The 13,264-nt window shown below is 35.4% G+C and overlaps 1 protein-coding gene across 1 annotated transcript in view; it reads left to right on the forward strand.

Annotated features, from left to right (window-relative positions):
- LOC135211378 (neural-cadherin-like) overlaps positions 1–13,264 on the forward strand; it is a 480,177-nt gene that overhangs the window by 197,203 nt on the left and 269,710 nt on the right. Inside the window, exons 14-16 of the mRNA XM_064244691.1 lie at positions 10,780–10,930; positions 11,377–11,538; positions 13,193–13,264. The exon at positions 13,193–13,264 is cut by the window's right edge and continues 53 nt beyond it. Of these exons, the coding sequence (XP_064100761.1) occupies positions 10,780–10,930; positions 11,377–11,538; positions 13,193–13,264 (385 nt within the window). The remainder of the gene's footprint in view (positions 1–10,779; positions 10,931–11,376; positions 11,539–13,192) is intronic.

Below are 13,264 nucleotides of genomic sequence, written 5' to 3' on the forward strand. Positions count from 1 at the left end.
CTTCCACAGAGGGCCCATAGACGGGTATCCTATAATTACAGCGGGATACATATCAATGTTTTGTACAACGATAAAGGTATCGGAAAACGTGCACTTACCGACCTTGTACTGAACATGAGTTACTCCTACCACATTTAATTCATTATTTCCTATACCCGAGAGTCTTACTCCGGACTTCTATATAGGGAAGTTTGAAAACAATAAATGGTGAGTCCGCAAATCCATGATATTACGTGGACTACCAGAATAAAAAAATAATGTGAATGACTTGTGTTCTAAATTTACTGCGTGTAAGGTTGGGCGTAACTCATCTTGACTTATAATTGCGTGAATTTGTTGCAAATCTACGGGAACCTGCACTGATTTTTTGGATTCGGCCGTGTGTTTCATAGGAAAATCGATTGCCTCACAATGATCTGGTAAATGATTAAATTGATTATTTGATACAGAAGATGTTGATATGAATGACCCAACATTGTCCTCTCCCCCCCTGGAGCTGACTACGTGGTATTTGCTTTGTTTTGCACACTCGGAAAATTCGCTTGACCTTGCGAGTTCTGGCTAGACGGCCCAGGAACAGAGTTACTTGAAGCACGATTTGTTTGTTTGAGATGTTGAACAGCATTACTGTTCGCCTGCTTCTTTTTAAAGTACTGAGGATTCTCCTTTTTGTTTTCATTGGCAACTGTTTGCGTGTTTCTAGGATTCTGCTGTTGATTCTGCGAGAAGCACCGATTATATGAATGAGTGGAACTGTTATGAATTGAACAAAAACGTGTCCGACAGTCTGAAATCATGTGACCTGGTCTTTTACAATTATAACAAATCATCCCTGCAGCTTGATTATTATTGACCACGTTTACTTGTTGTGGCTTATTCTCATTTTTTGCAAAAACTTGAGTAAGCAAAGGATCAAGGTCAGTACATATAGACATGTGTTTTTTGATCTGTTCATACACATCTAGTTCCGTACTGTCAGGCGTTAGCTTTTTGACAAAACACCGCACTAAAGCTACAGGCAACATGACTGTCATACAGGCCAAATATACCAAGCGTATGAAAACTTTCACAGCGATATTGGATCTAGTAACCCACGTGGAGTTACGTAAGTTTTCTTGATATACATTTAGCCAGTCAGCAATTACTGCCGCCCGTTCTACAACATTGAGCTGAGCCATAGGGGCTTGGTTACGCGTAGAACTCGAAGAACCCATAACTAAATTTACCTCCAGGACGTTGAATAGGAAAAATTAGTGTCCTGAACCAAGTTAATGTTACTACTGGGTTTTTGGTTGTATAGGTGTTCCTCTTGTATTCGTGTTTTTTCTGACTGATATGATTCCTAGCTGTTTTACCAACACTGTATAGATACGATCGTCCACTGCGCAAACGCATATTCAATATAAAATAAAAATGTGTTGCAAATAATAGGAAAATCCCCCAAAAAAGATAATATTAATACAGATAATGTGATAAAGATATTTTCCGGAGAACTCCTGGAAGAAAAAGCGATTAGCAACAACGAGAAAAAAAAGAATCTGCGGGCGAGAACTCATAGTTGAAGATTGATTCCTGTAATGAATGAAGATTAAGATTGCGGATAACTCACCCCAGGAATACTGGACGATCGACTCGTGATGTAAAACACTTCACTGAAAAAACCTGAATGGATAAAGGATGTACTTAGCTTTGGTATATATGCGGAAAGAATGATGACGTTCCGATGACGTCACAGCCTCTCTCTCTCTCTCTCTCGCGTTGCTTCCTCTTGACCTAATCTCTTCGTCCTGGCTTGTGATCGCGCGTTGTTTGTATGATGGTTGCTTCTCTTTCCGTTGATGGTCCGATGCTGCTTCACGTCCGGTTTGATTCTTGGAGATATGTGATGAAAGTCGTTCACTAAACGTCGATGTTGATGCTCGAATTCGTCTCGATGAAGAACATATCTTCGTATTCATAGGATGTTTACAGTTGCATGTTGATTGAAGATCCCGTTTCCTCAGTTTATTATTGATTTATAGCTGGTATTCGATGACATTTCTTCGGCAGACGTATATGGTTCTTTTGTAATTGTAGATTTAAGCTGCCACCATATCTTATCTCCCGCTTGTCCACTTAGTATAATGGTGTGAGACAGCGACAGTTTGTATGTCTTTTCTTACGACTGTTGTTCGTAAGCATTGTGGTTCTGCTTTCCCTTCTCGTCTCGTGATATCTAGTAGAGTTGATTCTTCTTTGGAATAAGGGAGATGACTCAAAACGGAGGAAGTATAACTTTTAACAACTTTATTTCTTAGCTCCATCACTGGAGTAGAGAGATGGTTTGGTCGGATGACCGCTCCGTTGAGTAACTAGAAGAGAACTACTAATACAGGGGCATCGCGTCGATAGCGGAACACTAGCTATCTCAGCGATTGATTATAATTAGAACAAAATGAATACGTAGCCTGCCGGCTCGGAAGTCATGAGTTTCCGCTGCGGGTTAACAGGTCAACCGCTTCCCATGGAAGGTGTTGTGATCAGTTGACAAAATACATAAATGATTAGACATGCAAACGCAAACCAGGCTACTGCAAGCATTGCACAGCGTGGTCCAGTTTTCACATCTTGTTGTCTTATTTATGGTCACGTAGGGCGCTCCTAATTCACCAATGACCCCTTAGGTCGTGGGTTTATTTACAGATATGGAATTTATCTGTATATTATAATGTATAATGTATTATTACATATATATATCTATATATATAATATATATATATATATATATATATTATATATATATATATACAGATATATATACCATCTATATATATATATATATATATATGTATGTATAAAACGCACTTTAATAAGAGAAATCGACAAATGCACACATAAAATTGGATAAAAAAATGGATAAAAGCACCAAAAAAATAAATCACTAGCACTAAAAATGTGAAAAAATTGTAAAAGATTTTCCCTGGAATATCCTGAGTACTTTCAATATTTCGAGTACTTTTTATGTTTAAGTTTAGTGCACTGAATTTATTAAAAAAACTTACCTTTGTATACCAACTTTAGAAAGCCTTTTTCGAAATCGCCAATAAACTCTTATACAGGAGGCGCCTGTTACACATTTTTCCAATTTCTGTTCAGATTCCACAATTAAGCACTAAGCAATATTAAATTTATCTAAGAAATACCAAATCTATTATTTATGAATGACTGACCACTTAAGTATAAAATCTTTGTCAATGTAAAATCAAAATTCTCTCATGGGGAGAGAGAGAGAGAGAGAGCGGCTTCGGCGCACTCTTTTTTGCAACGCAAGAGTAAGTCTCAGAATGACATAATTGCTCTCTCTTCATATGGAAACTGGTCAAGATATCTCGGCCCTAAAATGTTTGGCAAAAAAATTTGGGAACGAGACAGCTATTATTATCTTAAAAATTCTCTTTCAAAACAATAAATAGAGAGAAAGTGAGATTACAGTCATAAAGAATATTCATTATTACACGGTTTAAGACAATAAGTCTCTTTAGATTAAAGATATGATTATAGAATTTTCTCAAATGAAATAAATCCCATCATATCCATGAGTGACGTCACATATCTCTCCATTTCATATATAAAGTACTTACGAGCCAACCAATTCTCTTTTGACAAATCGAGAGATATAAGAGTTAATTTACCAGTAATATTAAATGGTTTTAATACAAGAGAATCATTTGTTACTAAGATGAAATGAAAGATATCAGACGTATGTGAAACATTTATGCAGAAATCTTCTAGAATGATCTTATGGAAGAGGATGCAACTTCACAAAAAAAAGGTGAAATCTTCACGTGGTTTCTCGACAAAGACTCACAAGTCTGAAATAAGTCATACATTGTATGATTGACAGGATCCCCAAACAAAACCGAGAACTGAGCTCCTTTTATCTCAAGTGATAACAGCAATTTCCTGCTTCGAATGGACAATGCTAATTTCTCTTTCTATTCACATTCTACATTATTCCTTAACCTTTAAATACATTATGCAAAATTTGAACATACATAATTTGAACATATTAATCCTAAGCAAACTAATTAGAATTTGAACAAATTTCTAACACACAACATTTCATGGTTACTGAGGTGAAGGTTATGCATTGTGAAAAGCAACAGCATAAGAATATATATATATATATATATATATATATATATATATATATATATATGTGTGTGTGTGTGTGTGTGTGTGTGGTGTGTGTTTGTGTATTTATATATGTATAACTAGAGGAGGCACAAAACTGAATATGGTAACGTAACCTACTGGAAATCTTTATTCAACTCACAAGACAATTCAAAAAATTAATTTGGGCACTGAATTAAACTCTGAACCAAAAAAATAACTTTATTTCTCTAAAGGAAAAACAAAATTCTGACTATCGCCAGACAGCTAGAGGGATAATCAAATGAAAGACCGAAATCGTTAATTAAAACTCGACACAGAAAACGGACTGTCTAGAACAAGATCCTGGGAAAACTGAACCATTCCCACAAATGAAAAAATAAATAAATAAATAAAAGACACTTCTCGCCATACTCTGACATTAATTCCACCAAAATTGAATAGTCATGCAGTAAATCAATTAGCCTCTTCAACACGTTAAACACCATTGTGAATTGTCAATACTAGGTAATAATTCGGCTCACAGAGGCCGACAGAGCGGCATTTCAAAGAGTTCCTCTGATGTCCATGATAATAGTTTCATGTGGTTGTCACGCTCCCTTCATCTTCAAGGAAAAGCTGAGCGAATAATGCCCCAAAAATGATATGATACAGGGGAGGTAAAACGTAACGTACAAACGAACGAGCATTCCCGTAAAGCCACTCCCTTTCGAAGATGTCATGGAAGTGTAACAAGTTCGTTGTGCAAAACCGATTGTGTAATAACACATTATTTATTCCATAATTCCTGATCTACACATAATAGAGTTTTCTACATTTCATATTCTCCTTGTTAGATAATCTATGTAGAAATAACATTTATCTCTCACTGGTTCTGCCCACAGAAACAAACGCACACACGAACACAACGTTTGAGGTATTTTCATGTAAACTCAGGTTTTGTCAATGTGACCTCTGAGACAGTAGATTCTTCTTAACAAAGAACATTGACTTTTGTTTCTGCGAGAGCTAATGCTGATATCTATTATTTCAAAGAATGTCATTGTTCACCACATCTGTCTATTAACTATAGGTCAACAAAGTGTAATTTAAATATATAATTGTATATATAATATATATTATATATATATATATATTATATATATATATATATATTTGTAAATGTTTTATTGATATTCCTTCTTTATTTGGTATTTTATTTTATAGATCTTTCATCATTTCTTGCTTTATTTATTATTAGTGGTATAGTCTCTCAGGAGTGTTTAAATGAGAAGCAGTGCAAGTTTCTTCCTCCATTCACACTAGAATGATACAGTAACAATTATAAATTTAACCATTAGGACTACGTATCAAAAATGAATATTCTCTTGACCACTACAGCTATGGCACTCTGTCTTCTTTCTGGGACGGCGGATTGTGCTGTTCTTTCTCTAATTCCCTTTCTCTCTCTCTCTCTCTCTCTCTCTCGTCTCTATCTCTCTCTCTCCTCTCTCTCTGTTATATTTACACTATTCCTAACTGACATTCTCCTAACTATCAAAATATATATATATAATATATATATATATATATATATATATATATATATATATATATATTGTGACGTTTATAGATCGTTCGTCTACCCCGCAATTAATTAATTAATTCGATTTGGAAAACGGCAGCCATTTCTTTAGAATATCAGCTGATTTTTAGGAAACGCGGGAACCAAAACCCGCCAGCCAGAGATAGGGGATTCCCCAGTTGGGGGAAAAGTGTCTTTTATCAGCTGTAGGGACGTATCTCAAAAGGGAAGGGTGTAGGCAGATTGGTACTTCTTAGACCTATACCTTAAGCTCTCTTTCCTGTGACCCCTCTGCTGGCTGTATGCTTGTTTTCCAGGATTTGCCTTGATCGTGGGGGGTTAAGCTGACTTCCAACCCCCAAGCAACCCACCTGAATTCTGCCTCAGTCGGCTGCGAGACGTGATCTCGGACAGTGGTCAAATTACCTGCCTTCCTGTTAGGCCTACCCAGGGTGTGAGTGGCGCGCCGATGACCCAGGCCTCAGACAAAGGGGGCCATGCTTTTCTACAAAGAGCCACTGAACACGACATCCAGGTACGTCTTGTGAAACAACATATTGCCAGTCCCTTATCACCTATTATAATTTTGATCCTCATTCTCCCAATTCAATTTCCAGCAACAAAAGGAATTAATCCTTTAGTTCCCTCTCACTGCCTCATGGCCGCATGCTTCCCCTTGTGTGATCGTCCCAGACCAATGGAGTCATTGCATACTTCAGTGAAACCTTAAAAGTTCCTTCTCCCCAGTATTAGAGAATTAATTAATCAAAGCAAGAAGTCATTTTTCCTTTTATCTTGTTTAAATCTGGATTCTTTTCCAGATTCCATGAGTCACGTGCTGTCTCTCTGCCCGCAAGTGTGCATTACCCCAAGTGTATGAAAACCAGCTATAACAGCTCCAGTGGAGCCATCATTTACCTTTTCTCCAGGCCAGCACGGGCCTCTTTGTAAATAAATATCTGTAAAGTAACGAGCTGAGTTTTCTGGCGACCTTCCCTCTAAAGAAATTAATAATAACTATCAGTTTACGGTAAGTTAAAGCAATTCCCTCTTGAAATCCCTCAATCACTTCCGTTTACGTATCTAGCCTCTCTCAAGGCCCGCTATATACGTAACAATATATATATATATACACACACATATATATATATATATATATATATATATATATATATATATATATATATACTATATATATATATATATATATATATATATATATATATATATATATATATATATATATAATATATATATATACATATATATATATATATATATATATATATATATATATATATATATATAATATATATATATATATATATATATATATATATATATATATATATATATATATATATATATATATATATATATATATATATATATATATATATATATATATATATATATATATATATATATATATATATATATATATATATATATATATATATATATATATATATATATATATATATATATATATATATATATATATATATATATATATATATATATATATATATATATATATATATATATATATAAGACTTTCGTAGGAGGAAGTCTATATCAGGTGGTTCTTAAAATACATTTATTGCGACGTTTCAAAACACAAGGGTTTATTTTTCAAGCTATAAAGACAGAAAAGAATAAGATTAACATTAAAAGCGCTAAAACAAAAATACAAGACATATTACATTATAAATAACACAATTAAAACTACATGTAGTAGAATCAATCATCAAGAGAGAAAGGAAGGATGGAAGTCAGAAGGAACAAACCAGAAATGACCGGCAACAGCTCACATTAGGTAAAGAATTGTCGAGGAAGACTGCGTGTTCAATTGAGGAACAAGCTGTTTAATAACCAAGGACTCCAGAATTGTCAGTAGTTTGCCACTTGGTGGCCGTCCCAGAATTTTAAAATCTTTGCATGTAATGTATATTATGTTTGCATTTATTGGCGCGTTGTCTGATGTTAGAAAATTCAGGATTAGTAAGCATGTTACGAGTTTGATAGCTAATGCCCTTATGGCAATCAATTCTGACCCTTAGTAACCTCTGTGTGGATCCCACGTAGGTTCCCAAATTACATCTATGACAATTAAACTTATGTACAACATATGAGGTCATGAAAAGGTCAAGTTTATCCTTGAATTTAAACAAACTACCTAAACTAAGAAATTTTTGTCATGGATTAAAGGTACATTTACATAGAATGGAAGCTTAGGCATAGTAGGTAAGGAGAACTCTAATACTATGTATCACTCCTTTGTCAATGGCTTGGAAATTAAGACGAAACCGGTGAGGACCTACACCCTGCCTCGTATTTTTCACCTGTGGATATGTTACATACATATATATATATATCACATATCAGTCATTTGTCAATGGCTTGAATATAAAGTCGAAACCGGTCAGGACCTACACGTCGCCTTGTATTTTTAACCTGTGGAGATATATATATAAATATATATATATATATATATATATATATATATATATATATATATATAATATATATTCACTCTCGACGTGGTTTGGAAGTCACATCAAGCCGTTGGTCCCGTTACTGAATAACCACTGGTTCCATGCAACATAAAAGCACCATACAAACAAGCAAAATTACTTGATAAGGGTAGGGGTCAGTCCACCGAAATATGAAATATAGTCTTTAGCTTTAAACCAGATTGTTTTAATGGTCTTTTTGTAATATATATATATATATATATATATATATATATATATATATATATTATTATTATTATTATGATGATGATGATGACGCCAGGCAGAACAATACGAAAGGCACGATGGACGGAAGTATATATATATATATATATATATATATATATATATATATATATATATAATATATATATATATATATTATTATATATTATTTTATTATTATTATTATTATTATTATTATTATTATTATTATTATTATTATTATTATTATTATTATTATTATTATTATTATTATTATTATTATTATTATTATTAGATGATGATGATGATGATGATGATGACACCAGGCATTGCGGCAGAGTCCTTCGTTCATTGGTTTTCTGTAGACTGTAGCAACAAACCTCATTTGAGACTTTCGTAGGCATTCAGGCAGTTAAGCCGGTATTCCACCGAGGCAACACAGGCAACATGTAGTATGCGACTGAATGCGGCTATCAACCAGGAGACATGTTGCCTGCGACAAGGCAACACTGTTGTTGCTTGTAGCATTCTACATGCTATTTTGATTGTTGAATGCCACGAAAACCCTTCCACCAATTCAACCAAAACTAGGCCATTTGTCAACATGATGTCTCAGCAGACGGTCGCTGCTGTTACACATTTAGTGCTGTGCTGTAACGCCACCATAGGTACAATCTTCATAATAATAATAATAGCAAGAAAAGCTGCTGTTACCTACTAATACTGAAATACCTACAAATGAAGGCTGATAAAAAATGACCTGTTACTCGGATGACTTATCCAAAAAACCTCATATAAATTACTGCACAAAGCTACGATAAGATTTGGAATAATGGAAATTGTTCATTTAATGTAAAATAAAAAGTCAAATATCCAACGCCAGCATTTCCTCCTTTAAAAAAGATCGTGAAGATTAATATCTCATGAGAGAGAGAGAGAGAATGCCCAATGAAAACTGCCGTTTCTAGCACCATCCTTTGTGTGTGTGTGTGTGTGCGTGTGTGTATGACAAGGAGAGAGAAAATAGGCAACTAGAGCATTCGCCACTGCTAGTACGATATCTTATAGAGAGAGAGAGAGAGAGAGAGAGAGAGCAGTATGCAAGTTAATCTTTTTTACTAGTTAAATTTCTCTGCTAATCCCCACAGTGCATCTAGTTTAGCATGGTTATTCTTGTGCTCTGTCAAGCATATATCGCATAGAACAGCAAGTTTCCTACATTCTTCATTAGATTATACTATTTTTTCTCGCGAACAGTTTATGTTGTTGCTTTCAACATCGAATTCTTCCCACGACTGGTGGGAAGGCGTTCAACACTAGATTAGGCAACAGGCTAAATCTTGTCGCGTACGTCAGGTTATACGGCAACAAGTTACCATCTGTCGCATGCCACACAGATGCGTGCTGCATGTTGCCTTCTGTTGAATTGGTGGAAACACATTGCCAAAATGTTGCCTGAATGAAATTCCCCTTTATACGAGGAACCGTCAGCGACACGTTCAGAAGCGAAGTACAGGACAGAGCACTCCTCACAAGTTTCTGAAGTTTTCTCTTTGTTATATTATATTCGGAAAGTTTAACTTTTATTATTTCTGCTTGTTTTGGTTAGGTCAAGTTGGACTCAAGTTTTCAGAAAGCTTATGGCAATTTCGATGGATTATTTTCGAATTCTCCAAATAAAAACTTTATGTATATTGTTTCCCTTTGTCGTATTTTATATCAATAAAATACGATAGTCTCAATGTCCTAATTTATTTATATATATTCAAACTTTTCTGGAAATAACTTCATTTGCTGAAAAATTCTCCTTGGTAGCGAAAATTTTCTCAAATTCGTCAAATATCGGGGTTTAAAATAAGTGTCAGGTAATCCTCAGACTCCAAATCAAGAGGACAGCGTACTACAGTCCTTAACCCAAAGATATTTAGTATATTAAGTTCCAAATGTTTTCACCTTCAGAACATAAGAAAAATCCGTATTTTAAAGTTTAATTCTGATCTTCAAACAAGAAACCTCCTCGCCGATTGCGCACAGACACTCGAACTGACCATCCCCTTCCATTAGTGGGGACACAGTGAATTTATCTGAATCAAGGCGACTTGTATCCAGGTCTTCTGGAAAACTGCTTGTTAATTCTAAATACTAATGCTGATACGAAGAATAAGTTTTTAGCCATATTGTCGTCTACGACATCTCTACCTGACACACACATATTTTGAACAATGTAATGGAAAATTTAAAATAATGAAACTGAAGAAACAAACAGCGGTTCTTTTTGAATATCTTAGGATCCTTGGATTTACTTTTCCATTTTCACAATGTTCCTACTTTTTCCCTTTTCAGCTTCGATATTCTTTTGACCCAATGGCTTCAGGGGATGTGAGGCAGAAATTTGCTCTCAAGACGAACGGAGAATTGTGGACGACCGAGCCTTTGGACAGAGAAGAATTCAAGCAGTACAAAATTCCCATAAAAGTGACAGATGGCGTCCCTGGTAAGAGAAGTAGATATGAAATGTTGAAAGTAATATACAAGTGTATTATTCTGACTACTTCTGATATAGAGGTATGAGACGTTGGGACATCTTTCTCTTCACTGAGTTTTCTTTCCAATTTGTGTATGTGTCTAGTGAAAGGAAATTCTATATGTTGCTTGTTGTCATTATTGTCGACAAATGCTTTACATTTAACTCATCTTGAAAAAAGTGCTGATGTCACATGTGAGCTGAGAAGTAATGCTACGTCAAAAGACAGCAGCAGCAACGGTTCCATATCATTGCAGATATGCTTACATTCTGCAAATGGGTATGAGATATGCAGTGTATTACTAGACAGGTCTCAGAGTCATTCATTGCAAGGAATACTCATGAATAGTATCAGCTCTCAGCTCTCCTCCGTGTTAGATTTCCAGCGGTCGTTCTGATCTCATTGTCTTCTGCAGCACACGAACGAATGACGATCTACTGGATCACAGTGCAAGACCTGAACGACGTGGCCCCTGTCTTCGATTACTTGAACGGCATCTATGAAGTAGAACTGCCCGAGAATCGAGAAGTTGGGAAGTCCACTGGAATCAAGCTAGCCATTAACGACTCTGATGTCGGTAAGGTTCTTTTTTCCTATTTTTCCTAAACTTTCTTTTTAAAATTTTAGGAAGTTTTCATGAGCAGGGTGATCCTTCGTCAACAGAAATGCGAGTATGTAATTAGTAAAAGATGTTAACTCTCCTCTTTCTTTTTCTCGCTTATGCCATGTGTATCTAATGGGGTCATCCCTTTTGGTCATCAAAATGGAATGATTTATTTTAAATATTACTATAATTATTGATGATATTGATTTTGATGATTAATTTAACTAAAGAGGATTCCATTTATTATTAGCATTACCAGAACTTTCTACACTGAACTGCTGTCCAGTAGGAGTCATGTTTCCACAGCAATTACTAGTACTGCTTTTGATATCCCTAAAATTAATGTCGATAATGGTAATTATAACTTACACATGTTCATGTAGATAATCCTAACAGCAGCAGCATTGCAACTAGTCTTTTAGTAAGATATACATTGAAAGACAAAAGGAGTTCAAGCAACCATGAAAGGATCAACGAGTTTACGTTTCCATTTAAAAAACATTACCGTTGATGATCTTTATTGATGTAACGCTAGATTAATGTAAAGTAATAAGTTAATCGAGAAGATTTTGCCTTTGCAAACGGTTTTGTCACCAAATTGCGTGAAACTATTTTCTGTTTTATATTTTATTTTTAAATTTTGTATCATCTTTTCAGTCACATCGGAATTATTTCCTTGGAGCTTTAATGTCACCTCTTGACTGTCCGTCACTGTTTCTCAGTGGATCTCTGCCTACAGTTTTCCCTTCAATCTTTATGCTTGAACTTCTCCAGAAAGGCGTTTATCGTTAATCAGAAATGGAAGTAAATGAACGTGATTTATCTTTGCAGTAGCAAAGATTACTTTGTGCAAATGTAACTATCTCTACCACATTACAGCGGAAAAATATCGCCCCTCCTCTGACTTCTTACCAGAAATCGATTAAGTTTTTCTCTCATTTTTTCCCCTTTACAACGCTTTATTGTTGCCACTTCATTCATTAGAAGTTCTTTTTCCACATTGCAGCTTCACCTCAAAAGAATTTTCCTCCTCCTCCTCCTCCTCCTCCTCCTCCTCCTCCTCCCTCCTCCTCCTCCTCCTCCTCCTCCTCCTCCTCCGCCTCCTCCTCCTCCTCCTCCTTCCTCCTCCTCCTTCCTCCTCCTCCATCCTCACCATCCTTCCTCCTTTTCCTTCCTTCTCACTCCTCCTCCTCCATCCTCCATCCCCTTCCTCCTTCCTTCCATTCTTCCTACTTTTTTTCTTCTTCTACTTTGAAGTCTGTCAGTCCACTTTTTTTCTAGGAGTCTTTAATTATGTACCATCCTGTGTAAGCGTCTACGAAGGCATAAAACAAGTAGAATACTTGCATGCTTACATAACAGATTGAGCTTCTGTCTTCTCTTTCGTCCTTTATTCAACGAAGACCCTAAAAGAATCAAAGAAAAACGAAACTCGGCACTGAAATGATTTCTTTCTCCGCTAATATTACACTTATCAATTATTTACGAATAAAGGTAAAATTGTCGTGAATAGATTAAAGACAAATTCCTTAATATCACTTCCACCGTTTGATAGAAGGACTCGATAGTTTAAGCGTCCTCTCTCAGAGTTCGATGTAGCTTCAGTTCTTCCCTTCTCTCCCTTCAGTGAACCTTTTCGAATATCACATCGTCCATGGCAACGGAGAGCAGAAATTTCGAATCGATGAAGCAACGGGTG

Source organism: Macrobrachium nipponense, chromosome 4, assembly GCF_015104395.2.
Source record: "Macrobrachium nipponense isolate FS-2020 chromosome 4, ASM1510439v2, whole genome shotgun sequence".
NCBI lineage: Eukaryota > Metazoa > Arthropoda > Malacostraca > Decapoda > Palaemonidae > Macrobrachium > Macrobrachium nipponense.